This window comes from Triticum urartu, chromosome 7A (assembly GCF_056163025.1).
Source record: "Triticum urartu cultivar PI428250 chromosome 7A, HENAU_Tu73, whole genome shotgun sequence".
NCBI lineage: Eukaryota > Viridiplantae > Streptophyta > Magnoliopsida > Poales > Poaceae > Triticum > Triticum urartu.
Window position 1 is genome coordinate 740,643,551 of NC_141879.1, and position 19,548 is coordinate 740,663,098.

General features: G+C 46.1%; 1 protein-coding gene across 1 annotated transcript in view; it reads right to left on the reverse strand.

The window, feature by feature from the left end:
• Positions 1-8,901: 8,901 nt before the first annotated feature.
• The window catches only part of LOC147962583 (uncharacterized), a 35,937-nt gene continuing 25,290 nt past the window's right edge, over positions 8,902-19,548 (reverse strand). Inside the window, exon 2 of the mRNA XM_087534235.1 lies at positions 8,902-10,173. Coding sequence (XP_087390361.1) covers positions 8,902-10,173 — 1,272 coding nt within the window. The remainder of the gene's footprint in view (positions 10,174-19,548) is intronic.

Consider the following 19,548-nt stretch of genomic DNA (forward strand, 5'->3'; position numbering starts at 1 on the left):
GGTGGAGTAACGGGGGGAAGGTTTTGGCCGGGTTTTGAAATTGTTTTTGCGGCCTCGCCTGGTTCCTGCTCCCGGACGGAACAGCCCCTCGATCCCTCCCAATCCACGGCCCTGCCACTGGAGCCAGCGCCAGCCTGGACTCCAGCGTGGGGTGCGGTCGGGGTTAGGGGCGAGGGGCGAGGGCAGATGCGTCATTTCTCTGCTACAGCTGCTGCGGCGAGGAGGAGGAGGAGCATGCGTGGGTGGGCCATGGTAGTCGTCGTCGTTTGCGGCCTCGGCTCTCGCGCAGATTTCTGTGCTTTTCCGGGGAGGGCTCGTGCGGTCGTGCCTGCCGCGGCCCGCTCATTCTTTCTTTTTTTTTTTCCCGTCCCCTTTCCACACTGCGGAAAAATAACAAGTGGCCGCATGTGCCATGTCGGTTCGTAGCCTAGGAGTAGCATAGCAGTGTGGCGGTGAAAACTCGAGAGCTGCTTCTCTATTTTTTTCCTCCTGTGCTTCCCAGAAGCTCAGTAGCTTTATTTTACTGTTTTGATTTGATACACAAACAAGGCTCGGTAATTAGTGGCGAATGTTTGGTAGCCGATGCTCGCTTCTCTCCGGTTTGGTTTGGTTGGTTAACGGGTCAGCTGTTACTCTGACCCGTGGGGAAGATTTCTTTTTTCGCAGAAAAAACAAGTGGGGAAGATTTACTGCTGGCGCGTGGTATTGCTGCTACTCTGCTCGGTGACGTTGTTACACTTTGGCTTCTGATCTCTTCTCATTTCTTTTACTTTGTGATGATAGTAGTAGTAGGCTTGGGGTTGTGATCCTGATCTTAGCCAAGAGAGGAATCTCATGACGCCAGCCATCGCAGAGTTAATTAGTCGGCACGTTCACGCGACACCAGTACTACTAGCACAGTGCCGTCCCGAGTAGCCACGTGCGCGCGCAGAGTATGAGTATACTACAAAACTGCCAAATGCCAATGCCCATCAAACGGTCAGTATTCAACCATATACCCAAGGTAACGTACTAGTATAATCCACGCAGCGTACACTAGTTATACCACTCTAACGATCTCTGGTAGGTGTATAGTGATTTTGTACTGTGCTTGATCGGAGTACATGGATGCATGTGGCCATGTGGGGATGACTCCGACGGACTCGATCAGATCAGACGAACGGAGCAAACAGATCCACATGCACGCATGGGGCTACCTCGGTCGGGCCCCGGGGTGTACGTGGACAGACAACTGTTCCACAGGACGTGACGTGGCCGGCCGAAGTCCGGCATACATGGGTCCAAAACTAGTTTTTCTTCTTCAACACATACATGGGTCCGTCCAAACTTGCCAGCTCAAGTTCTCGTGTAAAGTTTGCGTCAGCGTGATCTGAAGGAACGCTGCCGTGCTCGCACTGGAAGACTCTTTGGTCCACCTGACCTGACCACCTGCATAGGTCAACTATATGGACGGACGGATGGGCCATACGAAGACGCTACTCCCTTCACCCATCTACATAGGGCCTAAGGTGTTTTTTCAGGTTGCCATTGACTATTGATAAGATCAATAATATATGAAATGTGTAATGTGAAAAATATATTATTGGAAGCTCGTTTCACTTACGAATCTGATAATGTGCTTTCTGTGACTTGCATGTCATGTATTATTTCTGTTAGCCTTGAAACACACATTAGGCCCTATATAGATGGATAGAGGGAGTAGCTATTGGCAGCACCTCATCCGACACAGAATTATTACCGGTACATGATTACATGGAAGAAACAAACGCTACTCTACTCTCATGTGTTGTGTCTACATATCACTTCTCGAAGAGAAAACAGTTCAAGTTGGTTCGTTCTTCGGGTGTATCGGTGGTGGGCAGGCGGTGGCCATGATCAGGGAAAGGGGCGGACGTGGACAGGACAAGTCGGCAGGACATGGTGAAGGCAGGATCTAGCGAGCCTTGCGATCCAGCGTACGCCGGCCCAAAAGCCCACTTTAATCAGACTTTGTGCTTTATATTACACTGTAGCAGGTTGGTTGATTAGGCGGGAATAATCAAGAATGCATGCCCGCAGGGCCAAAGGTATGTGCCCAATTAACCACTGCTTATTCTGTGCGTCTGGCCTGCAAAGTCTGTGTGTCAGCATGCATGCACGGAAGTATCTGTCACGATCGGAACACCTGCTTGGACGGTGGCACCATGCATGTACAGCGTTGTGAGATGAGATGCTGTGGACGGTGCACCAAAAGGAACAATCTCGGGGGCGGCCCCATACTCTTGTTTTGGTAACTTTGGCATGGGAATGGAAATTTGGACCAAGGCGTTTGTGATAAGATTAGACATCGAAAACAGGTTTTTACTCACGTTCCCTTGCTTGCTACTTCATCCATTGTTTCAAAATAATTGAAATTTTAGGTATGTCTTAAGTCAAACATGCTTAAATTTGACAAGCTATATAGAAAGAGGTGCTAAGATCTACTTCCTCTGTAAAGAAATATAAGAGTGTTTAGATCGATACTTTAGTGATCTAAACACTCTTAGTATTGATCTAAACACTCTTATATTTCTTTATGGAGGGAGTACAACACAAAATGAACATATCACAAAAATAAAGAATCTCATGAGACTAATGTGGTGTTCTAGATGTCTATATATTTTTCTATATACTTGGTCAAACTTAAGCAAATCTGACTTAGAACAAATCCAAAACTCCAATTATTTTCGAACGGAGATAGTACATGTGACAAGAATTACTCGGGGATGAAAGTTTACTCACGACGATCCCGTGGCCGAAAAAACCATCGGCGTTCTTTCGTTTGTTCAAAAACAAAGCCGATCGACGATGGAGATGACGTAGAGTCACCACCGTTGAGCTTTGGGGCGTTGATATCACGACAAAGAGCGGTCATCTGAAGGAAATATGCCCTAGAGGCAATAATAAAGTTATTATTTATTTCCTTATATCATGATAAAAGTTTATTATTCATGCTAGAATTGTATTAACCGGAAACATAATACATGTGTGAATACATAGACAAACAGAGTGTCACTAGTATGCCTCTACTTGACTAGCTCGTTAATCAAAGATGGTTATGTTTCCTAACCATGGACAAAGAGTTGTCATTTGATTAACGGGATCACATCATTAGTTGAATGATCTGATTGACATGACCCATTCCATTAGCTTAGCATCCGATCGTTTAGTATGTTGCTATTGCTTTCTTCATGACTTATACATGTTCCTATGACTATGAGATTATGTAACTCCCGTGTGCCGGAGGAACACTTTGTGTGCTACCAAACGTCACAACGTAACTGGGTGATTATAAAGGTGCTCTACAGGTGTCTCCAAAGATACATGTTGGGTTGACGTATTTCGAGATTAGGATTTGTCACTCCGATCGTCGGAGAGGTATCTCTGGGCCCTCTCGGTAATGCACATCACTTAAGCCTTGCAAGCATTGCAACTAATGAGTTAGTTGCGGGATGATGTATTACGGAACGAGTAAAGAGACTTGCCGGTAACGAGATTGAACTAGGTATTGGATACCGACGATCAAATCTCGGGCAAGTAACATACCGATGACAAAGGGAACAACGTATGTTGTTATGCGGTCTGACCGATAAAAGATCTTCGTAGAATATGTAGGAACCAATATGGGCATCCAGGTCCCGCTATTGGTTACTGACCGGAGACGTGTCTCAGTCATGTCTACATTGTTCTCGAACCCGTAGGGTCCGCACGCTTAAGGTTTCGATGACAGTTATATTATGAGTTTATACGTTTTGATGTACCGAAGGTTGTTCGGAGTCCCGGATGAGATCACAGACATGACGAGGAGTCTCGAAATGGTAGAGACATAAAGATTGATATATTGGAAGCCTATGTTTGGATATCGGAAGTGTTCCGGGTGAAATCGGGATTTTACCGGAGTACCGGGAGGTTACCGGAACCCCCCGGGAGCTATATGGGCCTTAGTGGAAGAAGAGGAGAGGCGGCCAGGGCTGGGCCGCGCGCCCCTCCCCCCTAGTCCGAATAGGACATGGAGAGAGGGGGCCGGCGCCCCCCTCCTTCTCTCTCCCTCTTTTCCCACCTCGCGAATCCTATTCCAACTAGGATTGGGGGGGAAGTCCTACTCCCGGAGGGAGTAGGACTCCTCCTGGCGCGCCCTATGATGGCCGGCCGGCCTCCCCCTCTTGAACCTTTATATACGGAGGCAGGGGCACCCCTAGAGACACAAGTTGATCCACGTGATCATATTCTTAGCCGTGTGCGGTGCCCCCTTCCACCATAGTCCTCGATAATATTGTAGCGGTGCTTAGGCGAAGCCCTGCAACAGTAGTACATCAAGATCGTCACCACGCCGTCGTGCTGACGGAACTCTTCCTCGACACTTTGCTGGATCGGAGTCCGGGGATCGTCATCGAGCTGAACGTGTGCTAGAACTCGGAGGTGCCGTAGTTTTGGTGCTTGATCGGTCGAGCCGTGGAGACGTATGACTACATCAACCAAACGCTTCCGTTGTCGATCTACAAGGGTACGTAGATCACACTCTCCCCTCTCGTTGCTATGCATCACCATGATCTTGCGTGTGCGTAGGAAATTTTTTGAAATTACTACGTTCCCCAACATCATCTTCATATGTGGTCGGCTAGCTTCCCCGTCGGCCGGGGAGGTCCATGCCGAGCTTTGGATTTTTGGATTCAGCTCAATGCCCCGGCCGATGCTCTCACCTTCTTCACCTTCATTTACCTAGCTGCGTTTTAAGTTATTTTAATTTTGTTCGCTATTTTTGCAATCAAATTCCACGTAGAATATTGCATAGTGTAGACGAAGAGATCGAGGGAGATGTTCTTCGACGAATCTTTGTTGAGTCGGACGAGAAGGATGAAGATGATGACAATTTCAAAATGACCATTGTCGTGATCGTTGACGAGGACTTTTGGAAATGAGACTAGGATCATAGTTCGGCCGCTTGTACATCAATCGAGATAGAACAGAGGGTCATGAGAAGATTATGAAGGATTACTTCAACCCCAATTCAACTTATCCAGAGAAGTATTTTCGTCGGTGGTTTCGGATGCACCGAGGTCTCTTTATCACCGTTTGCCAACACTTGTAGATAAGCATGATGATTGGTTTAAAATGAGGAGGAGTGCATCGGGAGAGATAAATTTGATGCTTTTGATGAAGTGTATCGCGGTTGTCTGAGTGCTTACCTATGGGTGTTCGGCTGACGCCATCGATGACTATGTCCACATCAGGGAAGATTCAATCTTGAAGTCCATTCGGAGATACACACAGGCTTTGATTAAGATCTAGGGGGCGGGGTACTTGAGGGCACTCAATGATGAAGATACGAGAGGCTTTTGGCTTCGAATGAACAACAAGGATGGCCTTGTATGCTTTGATCAATTGATTTGCATGCGTTGAACATGGCAGAGTTGTCATGCGGGATGTAAAGGTCGGTATAAAGGGTACTCAAAAGATCCAACAACTGTTCTTGAGGCATATTGGAAGATTTATAGATTTGGCATTCATTCTTTGTCTTGCCTCGCTCTCATAGTGATCTGCATGTGTTGTCGAACTCACCACTGTTCGTAAGGCTTGCTGTCGGACATGCCCCTCCTTGCAACTATGTTGTCAATGGCCATCGGTACATGATGGATTACTACCTTGCAGATGACATCTATCCTCCATGGCCCACATTTGCGAAGACAATTACACATCATCAATGCAACAAGAGATCTCACTTTGCAATGTGTCAAGAGTCGACAAGGAAGAATTTTGAGAGGGCTTTCAATGTGTTTCAGAAGCGCTTTGCCATTGTTCGTGGCCCTGCGCAATATTGGAACCCGCGGGTCCTATGACAAATAATGACATGTTGCATCATCTTGCATAACATGACCATTGAAAATGAGAGGCATGACAAAGAACGTTCGATACATCACCAATGGGGATCCTGTTGAACCGAAACACGATGCAAACATGATACATAGATATTTCGGAGCGCATCGAAGCATCAAGAACTGCAAAGTTCATATGCAACTCCAAGTTGATCTTGTTGAGCACCAGTGGCTACTCCATAGCACCAGGTGATTGTTGTGCTTCTATCATGCTCTTTACTTCATTTGGACAGTTCCATGTGTTTGAATTTGAATAATTTGAATTCTGAACTTTAAATTTGCAATATGCGTGAATTGTGTGAACTTTTATTATTAAGTTTGGATATAATAAGTGTGCAAATATGTGATTGAAATGTAGTTTGGATTGGCTAGAGATGCTCGGACCTCAGCTAGGAGGAATCTCATCGTGACAGCCATCGGAGAGCTAAGAATGGTTCTATTTTACCAAAATTTTGGCTGGTTAGGTTTTTGCTTGCCTATGGTTTGGCTAATATCGGATAGAAAATTGAACTATAGTTGCGAGAGAAGCTAGAGTTGGCCGCGTGGTGCCGAAATGAAGAGTTGGCAAAAAGTTTGCCAACGCATCCAAACAAGAACAAATATCATGACCATGACCAGAATTTTTTTTCAAAACAGAGGCATAAGATTTGCCTCATCCATTAAATAAGAAGAGAGTTTAGAGTGTTACAGGTGACCCACATACACGGCATGACAATTACTCACACGAAATAATTAGCCCTAACTTTTTAGCACCCGCGGTAACCCAAAGCTTGGCCTCCTCTAGGATGATGTTAAGGAGAATGGGCGGCGGCGCACACTTGTGTCGGTACACCCGAGCATTTCGTTCGTTCCAAATAGTCCAAGACACAAGTATAGTGAGGGAGGTCATGGCTTGTCTATTGGGGTTTTGATTGTCAATTCTCTTATCCCACCATTCATTGACGGAGTCCGCAAGGTGCCAATTGGAGGTGTCCATGTGAGCAAGACCAAGCTTCTGAATGATTGATCTCCAGAGCCTAAGCGTGTATCGACACTTGAAGAAGAGATGTGCACCCGTTTCTTGTTCTCTTTTACATAGCTGGCAAAGGCCACAATTTGCCCAACCACGCTTTTCCAACCGGTCGGCGGTCCAAATCCTATTTTCTAATGCCAACCAAGCAAAAAACTTCACTTTTGGAGGTGCCCATACTTTCCAAACCATGAGATCCATGGGGGATAGAACCAAGCCAAGAAATTGAGCTTTGTACACTATTGACGTTGTGTAGATCCCATCATTAGAGTGCTTCCAAACAATATCATCTTCGATCTGCTCGTTAAGGTGGAAATCATGCACAAGCATCCATAAGGTGAAAAATTCCCGGATGTGGTCGATGGAGATTATGGTGTCAGGCTTGATCTTGAGGATCCATGCATTCCCATTGAGGGCCTCCCGCACCTTCCATTTTTTTCTCCTCGAAGCGTCAAAGATAAGCGGTGCAATATCCTTTGGCTTGCGGCCTAGGAGCCAAGGGGAATCCCAAAAAGGCGTTTTGGCACCATCCCTAATGATGATAGTAGTAGAGGCATAGAAGAACTCGCGGTCGTCGTCGGTGCAAGGGTTGCCAAAACCCACCCATGACTTGTGAGGTTCCTTCCATTCATACCAAAGCCATCGAAGACGTAGAGCACGAGCAAATTTGTCGGTGTTGAGCACTCCTAAACCCCCATATTCCTTTGGTCGACAAACCGTTTCCCAATTTACCTTGCACTTGGCTCCGGTCGACTTGTCCGAGCCGGACCAAAGGAAGGCCCTCTCAAGCTTGTTAAGGCTATCAAGAGTGCTTGACGGAACAATTAGTGGCGTGATGGAGAACACCACTTGAGATGAAATGACCGACTTTACGAGGGCCGTGCGGCGGATGGTGGTGATATCCTGACCTTCCCAAGTGACCAATTTGCCGGCTGCCTTGTCTTCAAGATATTGGAAATCCACCCTCTTTAGTTGCCACACAGAGAGCGGTAGACCAAGATATTTCATGGGGAAAGACGCCCGTGCTGCTGGCACGCTTCCAAGAATGTGCTCGAGATTAAGGTGATTGCATCGGATAGGCACAACCGAGCTTTTCTGGAAGTTTGTGCGAAGACCCGTCACCTCTCCAAAGCATCTCATGATCGAGGCGAGGTTGTCAATGTCCCTCTTGACTGGAGCCACAAAAACCGCCGCATCATCCGCATATAGTGAAGTTCGCATGAAAGACCCACGTCCACGAATTTTGTGAAGGAGACCTTTCCGAGTGGCCAAGTCAAGAATCTGGTGTAGGGGGTCAATTGCGAGGACGAATAAGAGGGGCGAGAGGGGGTCCCCCTGTCGAAACCCCTGGCCGTGCCTGATAGGGGGGCCGGGCAATCCGTTAAGCATGATGCGCGAGGATGATGAGGATAGAAGCGCGGCAATCCAATCACGAAATTTGGGAGGGAACCCTAGTTGTTGAAGAAGGTAAAGAATATAACCCCACTTGACCAAGTCAAAAGCCTTTTTAATGTCAAGCTTGAAAAGAAGGGCGGGGGTCTTGCTCTTGTGAAGCCGCCTCGCAAAACTCCGAACGTGCATGAAGTTGTCATGAATGCTTCTCCTTTTGATGAATGCACTTTGGGTGTTGGAGATGAGGTCATCCATGTGGGGGGCTAACCGGAGCGATAGAATCTTTGCAATGATTTTGGCGATGGCATGGATGAGGCTAATGGGCCTATAGTCAGAAATGCCTTCCGCACCCTCCTTTTTGGGTAAGAGAACAACATTGGCAGAGTTGAGCCATTGCAGGTTGGAGGTGTGTAGGGAATCGAAGCGTTGGATAACCCTCATAATATCATACTTGATAACTCCCCAACACTTTCTAAAAAAAGTGCTTGTGAAGCCATCCGGGCCGGGCGCCTTATCACAAGGCATATCCTTTATGGCTGCCCAAACCTCCTCCTCGGTGATTGTATCAGCAAGGTCGTGCAAAGCATGGGGCTCGGTGCCAAGCTCCTCCTAGTTAAAATCCATGTTGCTCGAACCTCCTCTACCCATGACCTCGGAGAAGTGGCCATGAATGATCTCCTCCTTTTCCTCGTGCCCGGTTACCCAACCATGCCCGTGCTTGATCCGATGGATGTGATTTTTCCGTCTTCGTGCATTTATGCGGCGGTGGAAGAATTTTGTGTTTGCATCACCCTCTTTCAAATTTGTAATCCTAGCGCATTGGCTCTTCCTAGCCCTCTCAAGCACCGCCAAACTAATCACCCTTCGCTTGAGCCTAGAGCGGAGGTCTCGCTCCTCGGGAGAGAGGGGCCTCTCCTCTTGAGCAATGTCAAGGCGGAGAATCACAAGAAGGGCCGCGTGAAACTGGACCTTTGCCCTGGAGAACAACCTCTTGCTCCACTCCATGAGACGAAGCGCTGTTTTCTTTAGCTTGTGATGAAGGACTTGATAAGGCTCTGTGTGGTCCACCCGCTCGTCCCAAGCCTTTTGAACCACTTCGTTGAAGCCGGGCAAGGATACCCAGAAATTCTCAAATTTGAAAGACCGTGGCCTCCTAGGACCCTTGTCATCCGCTAGTAGTAGGGGGCAATGATCGGAGAGCGAAGACGACAAGGCATGAAGCACATGCGTGTTGAATGTTGCATCCCAAGCCGCATTGCAAAATGAGTCTAGCTTGCAGAGGGTCGGATTCTCCCTCTCATTACTCCAGGTGAAGCGCCTATTTTGGAGGTGGATTTCCTTGAGCTCGCAAGATTGAAGCGTAGAACGAAACCGGTTGATCCTACTCAGGTTCACATTTCTCTTGTTTTTGTCTCTAGCCCGGTAAATTTGATTGAAGTCCCCAACAGCAAGCCATGCCACACCCGGCGAAGGCTTTTGGGCGACAAGCTCGGTGAAGAACGCATATTTGCACGAGTGATCGGTGGGCCCGTAGACGGAGGTGAGTGAGAAGCACACGTCAGTCGCGCGAATTCGAACCATGGCCGAGAGGCAATAAGTCGAGGTTGTTACCCCGGAGACATCGACCACACTATCATCCCAAAGTAAGAGTATCCCTCCTCTAGTCCCGTTCGCTGGGCGCTGGGCGAATTTTTTTAGTCTGTTGCCCCCAAGGAAGGCAGCCACAAACTTGTCCACATTGTCGAGCTTTGTCTCCTGTAAGCAAGCGAGCTGACACGAGGAGGCAGCAATTGTAGCACTGACTGTTGCCCTCCTTGCAGGGCAATTTAGCCCGCGGACATTCCAGCTTAAAGTGTTGACGGGTTGTGAAATCATGGAGAACTGAGACAAACACATTGAACGGCAAGGCATTGATGAAACTGCCACATACAACCCAACCAACTAAGCAATCCGGTGCCTCTGATACAACTCACGCAAAGGAAAACAAAAACTAAAGAAGCCACCCTGGGCCTAATGGAAAGTTGGTCTAACATAGAAACTGGGAACTCCCAACAACGTAGTTGACAACTTAGGCTTCCGTCGGCTGCAAGCCCAGGGCCCCGTCCTGGTCGGCCACCAGCTCCGTGGCACCCTCGCCACCATGGTCGATCAAGGCGTCATGTACGCCGTTGACAGCAGCATCATCAACATGGAAGAACTCTCTCATGGCCATAATCACTTCTGGAGCTACACTGGTAGAAAAAGGGCCTATAGTCCCGGTTCGTAAGGGCCTTTAGTCCCGGTTCCTGAACCGGGACTAAAGTGTCGGTACTAATGCCCCGACCCTTTAGTCCCAGTTCAATCCAGAACCGGGACTGATGGGCCTCCACATGGGCAGTGCGCAGAGCCCAGGCAGGAGACCCTTTGGTCCCGGTTGGTGGCACCAACCGGGACCAATAGGCATCCACGCGTCAGCATTTCTGTGGCTGGGGTGTTTGTTTTTTTGAAGGGGGGGGGGGGTTTGGGGGTTTTGGGGGGTTAATTTAGGTGTTTCATATATTGTGTTAGCTAGCTATAATTAATAGAGAGAAGTGTCCTCTCTTACGTCCATGCTTGGTCGACGCTACGTACTATACATACGTATAGAGAGGACTAGACACGCTAGTTAGCTAGTAAGCAAGCGAAGGAAACAGAAGATCGTCATGAACATATATGCATACAGAGAGAAGTGATATCGACCACCTCTCCTTCTCCGAGAGATTGGTCGAACAACAAGTTCTCGTATATCTATCCGACACTACCGGCTACATATATACGATAATTATCTCTTACAAATATAATCATACGGACTCATGGTCCACATAGTATTCTCCGTCTTCAGCGATCACTTGGTCAAAAAGAATGCCGCCAATTCCTCTTGAATTGCTCGCATGCGAGCTGGTGCTAGGAGTTCATCCCGCTTCCGAAACATCTAATTTGAAGAAGGGGGTCAATACATATATATATATATATATGAATGAATGAAACTCAATACAAATGATGGTAATAAAATAAAATTGTGAATGTTGTTATTTACGTACTTCATATTGTTCGTCAGAGTACCCGCCCCGCTCATAGGTCGTGTGGCGGATGGACTCGCAGACGTAGTATCCACAGAAATCATTCCCTTGTTCCTGCCACAACCACTTTACAAGAAATAGAGGTCAATCAAACTGATAAGCAAGAATGCTAAATGGTATTGATGAAACTAGCGCTTGAATCACTAGGAGATGCGCGGAACATGCTACTATAGTACTTACTTTCGGGTGTCTAAATTCCAGCTCCTTCGGCAATCCCGGAACTTTTCTGGTGAATTTTCTCCAAACCCTGCCGGACAAAGAAAACAATTACTTGATATCAGGAAATGAACAAAGTTGCTGATATGGTGGATAATGATCGATTTAACTTCTTGAGGATTTCAGTCATGTCCGCATACTCCTGGGGATCTTTTCGTTTAGAGTCCAAGACGGTTACTACTCCCTGCTCAAGCCTAATCTCTAGGAGAATATAGTGGAATCTGCACACGCATGCATAACTCATCAATTACATTACTATAACCTTGACTAATATATAAGGGAAACCGAATATGCACAAGACAGTAACACTCACTTGAAGTTGTAAGGAAAGAGTATTATATCTTTGTTTTCATTTTTTTTGAATGATCGTAGCAAGTTGGCCTCGGTATCTCCGGGACGATGTTCAACCTCAGTTGCATCTATGAGATATGTGTTAACGAACCCAATATCACCGATTTGTCTTTTCTTCAATTCGGCGATCTTCATTCTGCATAATATAGTGAGGATAATTATAAATACATGCAATGAAGGAGATGAGCTATATAAAGAGACTTAATGACAGAACTAGTAGTACTTACAGACAGTAGCAGGTGATCGTTGTTTTATCGAGGGCCAATTGATTGAAAAACTGATAGAACTCCTCAAATGGAATAGGCAACAGTTCAATTCCAACGAGGTCATGCTCCGGTTTAACTCTCGCATACAAAGTACTCCTTCCCCCAGACTCTCTGCAGATTTTCAAGTACCAATCATGTAATCTTCGCATCATCGTTGTTAAAGATTTTTCATCTTTGACGAGAGGCTTCCCGTGCTCGTATCTGTGTATCTGCACCTCCATGGGATCATAATGTACATCGTCGGGCAGGTAATCGTCAACATTGCCATAACCGGGCACCATCCTCGGATCGACGATGTCGCTAGGCACCTTGAGGGGGGGGGGCACGATTGCTTCGCTTGTTCGCCAAGCTGGGCAATTTGTTTCCCAGCTGCTCGTCGTTCTTTCAGCCTTTGATCACTGACTGTACTTCCCGACCGCTCCGCTTCGGCCCATGTCTTTGCAATAATGCGCTCATAGTTGCCTTTCGGCAGAGACTTGGGTGGTTTTGCCAGGGCAGCCAGAGTGCGCTTCACTTTCACCGGATCTACCTTCTCCTCCGGAGGTGGATGTCTCTTTGCTTTCAACCCTTGAAACCAGTCATCCACTTCGGTTCGCGCGATCTTCGCGTTCTCCTCCGGGGTCCTCTCGTATGGTAACTTCTCTGGAGTCTTCAGAGAAGGACCGAATCTGTATGTCCTCCCGCCTCTGGTTGTACTGCTAGACGCCGACCGAGCAGACGGAGCGGTTGTCTTCTTTACTTGCTTACGAGGCGGAGGAGAAGGACTACGACGCGCCGGAGCAGCTGGAGCGGCGGCAGGTCTCTTCTGCCCTTGCTGACGAGGCGGAGAAGGAGGAGGCTGGCTGCTCGGGCGCGTCGGCGCAGGCGGAGAAGGAGGCGGAGTGCCGCCACGCGCCGGAGAAGGAGCCGGCCAAGGGCCCTGATCGTCACTTGCCGGAGGAGGAGGCGGTGGAGGAGGCGGAGTGCCCTGACTCGCTGGAGGAGGAGGAGGAGGCGGAGGCGTCCAGTTCGGAAGGTTGATGAGCTCCTTCCGCCATAGGCATGGAGTCTTCAGAGCAGACCCCAGCCGAGTCTCCCCTTCACTGGTAGGGTGGTCAAGCTGGAGGTCCTCAAATCCCTCTGTTATCTCACGCTGCTTCGATATACTGCTTAAGCTTACTGACTGGTATGTCCATTTGATCGTTCGTCCAAATGCACTTCCCTGTTACAGGGTCCAAGGTTCCGCCAGCCCCGAAGAACCAAGTTCGGCAACGGTCTGGCCAGTTAACTGTCTCTGGTTCGATCCCTTTATGAACCAGATCATTCTCAATCTTGGACCACTTAGGCCGGGCTACGAGGTAGCCACTTGACCCCGTGCGATGGTGAAGCTTCTTCTTCGCAGCATTTTGCTTGTTTGTCGCCGACATCTTCTGACTCTTTTCCGATGTCTTGTGGGCCACAAATGCGGGCCAGTGATCTCTGATCTTCTCATATCTGCCCTTGAATTCTGGTGTCTCATTATTTTCGACAAACTTATTCAGCTCTTTCTTCCACCTCCTGAATAGTTCTGCCATCCTCTTCAGAGCAAAAGACTTGATTAATTTCTCTTTAACTGGGTTCTCTGGATTATCCTCAGGCGGTAGGGTGAAATTTGACTTCAGCTTAGTCCAAAGATCATTTTTCTGCATATCATTGACATAACACACCTCAGGGTCTTCTGTAGCCGGCTTAAACCATTGCTGGATGCTTATCGGGATCTTGTCCCTAACCAGAACCCCGCATTGAGCAACAAATGCGCTCTTTGTCCTGAGGGGTTCAATCGGTTGGCCGTCGGGCGCGATTGCTATGATCTCAAACTTTTCATCCGAGCTCAACTTTTTCTTCGGGCCTCGTCTCTTTACCGAAGTTGTGCTCGATCCGGAGGGCTAGAAAAAAGAACAAAGACTTAATTAATATGTGTACATAACAAAACAATGAATGCATCAATCAGCTAGTCAGCACAGGCTTAACTAATATATATACCTGGCCGGACTCGGTTCGGTCACCGGAGCCGTCATCACCGTCTCCTTCTTGCACCGGCATTGGGTCACCGGAGCCGTCCTCATGTTCTTCTTCTTGCACCGGCATTAGGTCACCGTAGCCAGCTTGTTCACCCTCTCCTTCCAGACCATCGGTTTCGTTGAGAAACAACGAGATGGCATCACTTCCTTCTGCGATTATGTCCCTCAACAACGCTTCTTTTGCTTCGTCTAGGGCGGTGTCCATAGTTTCTACAAATATTTACAACATGGAAATTATTATTCAAACATGACAGATGGATATATTAGTGCCAAACGTAGAACTAGCTACCTAATCATAGTAAGCTATCGGGAGGGGGTATATATCGACAACGACGACACTACATCTATGTCCCTCGACGACCCTTGTTCTCGATAAAAAAAAGAGGAAGAAGAAGAAAAAAAAGAGGAGAAGAAAGAATAGAGGAGAAGAACTCCTCTATTATTTCTTCTCCTCTTTTTTTTTTCTTCTTCCTCTTCTTTTTTTATCCTCTTCTTCCTCTCATGTTCGAGAGGATCGCCGAGGGGTCGGGAGGTTGCCTAGTGTCAAAGGATTCAACAAAACCATGTCTTCATCATTAGGCGAAAGTAACATGTGCATGATGGTACGAAGCTCTTCAAAGTTGTTCTGGAACGGAGTCCCAGATAGGATAATTCACTTTTTGGTACAAAGTTCAGCAAGAGCCTTCCGAATATCGCTATTTGGAAGGCCTTTGCTGAATTCGTGCCAAAAGGCGGATTATTCTATCCGAGACTCCATTCCAGAACAACTTTGCAGAACTTCGTACCAACATGCCCTGGTTACTTCCGGCTAATGATGAAGGCATGGATTTCTTTAATACTTTGACACTAGGAAACCTCTCTCGACCCCTCGGCGATCCTCAACCCCTCGAACCCTCGATGACCCTGGAACCCTCGACCCCTAGACGACCCTCTTCTTCCTCTCATGTTCGAGAGGATCGCCGAGGGGTCGGGAGGTTGCCTAGTGTCAAAGGATTCAACAAAACCATGTCTTCATCATTAGGCGAAAGTAACATGTGCATGATGGTACGAAGCTCTTCAAAGTTGTTCTGGAACTGAGTCCCAGATAGGATAATTCGCTTTTTGGTACAAAGTTCAGCAAGAGCCTTCCGAATATCGCTATTTGGAAGGCCTTTGCTAAATTCGTACCAAAAGGCGGATTATTCTATCCGGGACTCCATTCCAGAACAACTTTGCAGAACTTCGTACCAACATGCCCTGGTTACTTCCGGCTAATGATGAAGGCATGGATTTCTTCAATACTTTGACACTAGGAAACCTCTCTCGACCCCTCGAACCCTCGACGACCCTGGAACCCTCGACCCCTAGACGACCCTCTTCTTCCTCTCATGTTCGAGAGGATCGCCGAGGGGTCGGGAGGTTGCCTAGTGTCAAAGGATTCAACAAAACCATGTCTTCATCATTAGGCGAAAGTAACATGTGCATGATGGTACGAAGCTCTTCAAAGTTGTTCTGGAACTGAGTCCCAGATAGGATAATTCACTTTTTGGTACAAAGTTCAGCAAGAGCCTTCCGAATATCGCTATTTGGAAGGCCTTGCTGAATTCGTACCAAAAGGCAGATTATTCTATCCGGGACTCCATTCTAGAACAACTTTGCAGAACTTCGTACCAACATGCCCTGGTTACTTCCGGCTAATGATGAAGGCATGGATTTCTTCAATACTTTGACCCTAGGAAACCTCTCTCGACCCCTCGGCGATCCTCGACCCCTCGAACCCTCGAACCCCCGATAAAAATTAAGAAGAAGAAGAAGAAGAAGAAAAAAGAGGAGAAGAAGAAAGGAATAGCTAGAGGAGAAGAAGAACTGACAAAGTCTTCTCCTCTATTCCTTCTTCTTCTCCTCTTTTTTTTTCTTCTTCCTCTTTTTTTCCTTTTCTTTTTTTTCTCCTCTTCTTCCTCTTCTCTTCTTCTCCTTCTTCGGGTAAGCCCTAGTTTCCCGACCCTCGACCGCTCGACGACACTCTCGACATGCCCTCGTTCCCGATAAAAAAAAGAAGAGGAAGAATAAGAATAAAAAGAGGAGAAGAAAGAATAGAGGAGAAGAAGTTCTTCTCATCTATTCTTTCTTCTCCTCTTTTTATTCTTCTTCTTCCTCTTCTTTTTTTCCTCTTCTTCCTCTCCTCTTCTTCTCCCTCTTCCCCGCCTCTCTCATGAATGTTCGCCGCCCCCCCCTCGTCCCCTCGACGACCCTCGTTCCCGATAAAAAAAGAAGAGGAAGAAGAAGAAGAAAAAAGAAGAGAAGAAAGAATAGAGGAGAAGAACTTCTTCTCCTCTATTCTTTCTTCTCCTCTTTTTATTCTTCTTCCTCTTCTTCCCCTTCTTCCCCGCCTCTCTCATGAATGTCCGACGTTCTTGACCCTCGACCCCTAAACTAGTTCTCGACCCTCGACCCCCTAAACTAGTTCTCGACCCTCGACCCCCTAAATATCCATATATGAACAAAAATTTCTACAAATGACAATAACCTAAAAAAATCATATGATCATCTATGAACAAAAAAAAACATCATTTGATCATCTATCATCTATGAACAAAAAAAATCATCATTTGATCATCTATCATCTATGAACAAAAATATTCCTAGATACATAAAAAATTTCTACAAATGAAAATAACCTAAAAAAATCATATGATCATCTATGAACAAAAAAAACATCATTTGATCATCTGTCATCTATGAACAAAAGAATCATCATTTGATCATCTATCATCTATGAACAAAAATATTCCTAGATACATAAAAAATTTCTACAAATGAAAATAACCTAAAAAAATTTGCAAAGGGAGGGCGCCGGCGGCCGGACCAAGCTGAGGAGAGGTCGGCGGCGAGGATGGCGTCGGGGCAGGGGCGCGGGCGACGGCGAGGGCGGGCCTGGGCGGCGCGTGTCGGGGCAGGGGCGGGCCGGGGCAGGGGCCCGGGCGACGACGAGGGCGCGGGCAACGACGGGCATGGGCGAGGCGACGGCGACGGCGGGGCAGCCTGGCGGCGTCGGCGTCGGGGCGGCAACTGCGAGAGATGAGAGTGAAAATTTCCAAAGTGTGAACTTATATACCAAAGCCTTTAGTCCCGGTTCGTGGCACAAACCGGGACTAAAGGTGGGCATTAGTCCCGGTTGGTGCCACCAACCGGGACCAAAGGCAATTTTCAGCAGCCCAAAGGGCGGGAAGCGGCGGCCTTTGGTCCCGGTTGGTGGCACCCACCGGAAAGGGGGGCATTGGTGCCACGAACCGTGACCAATGCCCCCCTTTAGTCCCGGTTGGTGCCACCAACCGGGACCAATGGCCTTGTGCTCCCCCGCGCCCAAAAGTTTAGTCCCACCTCGCTAGTTGACAGCGCCCAACACCTGTTTATAAGCTCTGCTGCCTCCTCCCTCTCGAACTCCTCTGAACTGCAGGCCTATGGGCCTAATCTGACACTGCTTTGCCTGTGGGCCTATTGGGCCTTCTACGGGCCTGAATCCTGGCCCATGTTGGGTTTCTAGTCGTATTCAGGCCGTGGTGGCCCAATAGGTGGCAATTTTTTTATATTTTTCCCAGTTTTTTGTTTTGTTTTTTGCATTATTTATTTCCTTTTGTTTTTTGCTTTATTTTTTTTATTTTTTTTTTGCTTTTAGGTCAGAAAAATTATAAACTTTCTGTTAGTGCCATTACTTTTCAAATTTGAATAGTTAAAATTTGAATTCTTTGAAATTTATGTGAATCACAAGTTTGTGATTAACTTTACTATAAAAATATATTTTTTTCCAGTTTTTTTGTTTTGTTTTTTGCATTATTTATTTTCTTTATTTTTTAATTCTTTTTGCTTTTAGTTTTAGAAAAAATTATAAACTTTCTGTTATTGCCATTAGTTTTCAAATTTGAAAACACTTTTTTGTTTTTTGTTTTCTTTGTTGCTTTATTTATTTTATTTTGTTTCTACTTACAACAAAATACTTATTGTTGCTATTTTTATTTTTATTTCCAATTTTTTGTTTTGTTTTTTGCATTATTTATTTTCTTTTGTTTTTGCTTTATTTTTTAATTATTTTTGCTTTTAGTTTTAGAAAAATTATAAACTATCTGTTAGTGCCATTTTTTCAAATTTGAAAACACTTTTTTTGTTTTTTGTTTTCTTTGTTTCTTTATTTATTTTATTTTGTTTCTACTTACAACAAAATACTTATTGTTGCTATTTTTATTTTTTTCCAGTTTTTTTGTTTTGTTTTCTGCATTATTTATTTCCTTTTATTTTTGCTTTATTTTTTAATTCTTTTTGATTTTAGGTCAGCAAAATTATAAACTTTCTGTTAGTGCCATTAGTTTTAGAAAAATTATAAACTTTCTGTTAGTGCCATTACTTTTCAAATTTGAATAGTTAAAATTTGAATTATTTGAAAATTGTTTGAATCACAAGTTTGTGATTAACTTACTAAAAAATGAGAATAGATGAAAGTTGAAAGTTTCTGTTAGTGCCATTAGTTTTAGAAAGTTGAAAGTTGAAAGTTAAAAGTTGGCATGGGCCAGGGACTAATGGTCATGGTATTATGAGGGCCGAACCATAAGACATGAAAGCATTTCAAATGAACTCTGAAAAAGTTGAAAGTTGGGATGGTATCATAATTTCACCCACATAGCATGTGCATGTACAAAACGGACAATGGTAGCATGTTCGTGTGTTGCAAAGTTGCGGGAGAAAGTCTTCACTTTTTCTTCGCTTGTGTCATTTGCTTATTGCGCCGTAACCATGGACAATCTTCATTTTTTATCAGGATGCTTGGGTCAGCCTTGACATTGAAGGGAGGAATTTCATAAAACTTTTCATAATCTTCAGACATGTCTATCTTGCCGTCCACTCCCAGGATGTCCCTTTTTCCTGAAAGAACTATGTGGCACTTTGGCTCATCGTATGATGTATTCGCTTCCTTATCTTTTCTTTTTCTCGGTTTGGTAGACATGTCCTTCACATAGATAACCTGTGCAACATCATTGGCTAGGACGAACGGTTCGTCAGTGTACCCAAGATTTTTCAGATCCATTGTTGTCATTCCGTACTGTGGGTCTACCTGTACCCCGCCGCCTAACAGATTGACCCATTTGCACTTAAACAAAGGGACCTTAAAATCAGGTCCGTAGTCAAGTTCCCATATGTCCACTATGTAACCATAATATGTATCCTTTCCGCTCTCGGTTGCTGCATCAAAGCGGACACCGCTGTTTTGGTTGGTGCTCTTTTGATCTTGGGCGATCGTGTAAAATGTGTTCCCAT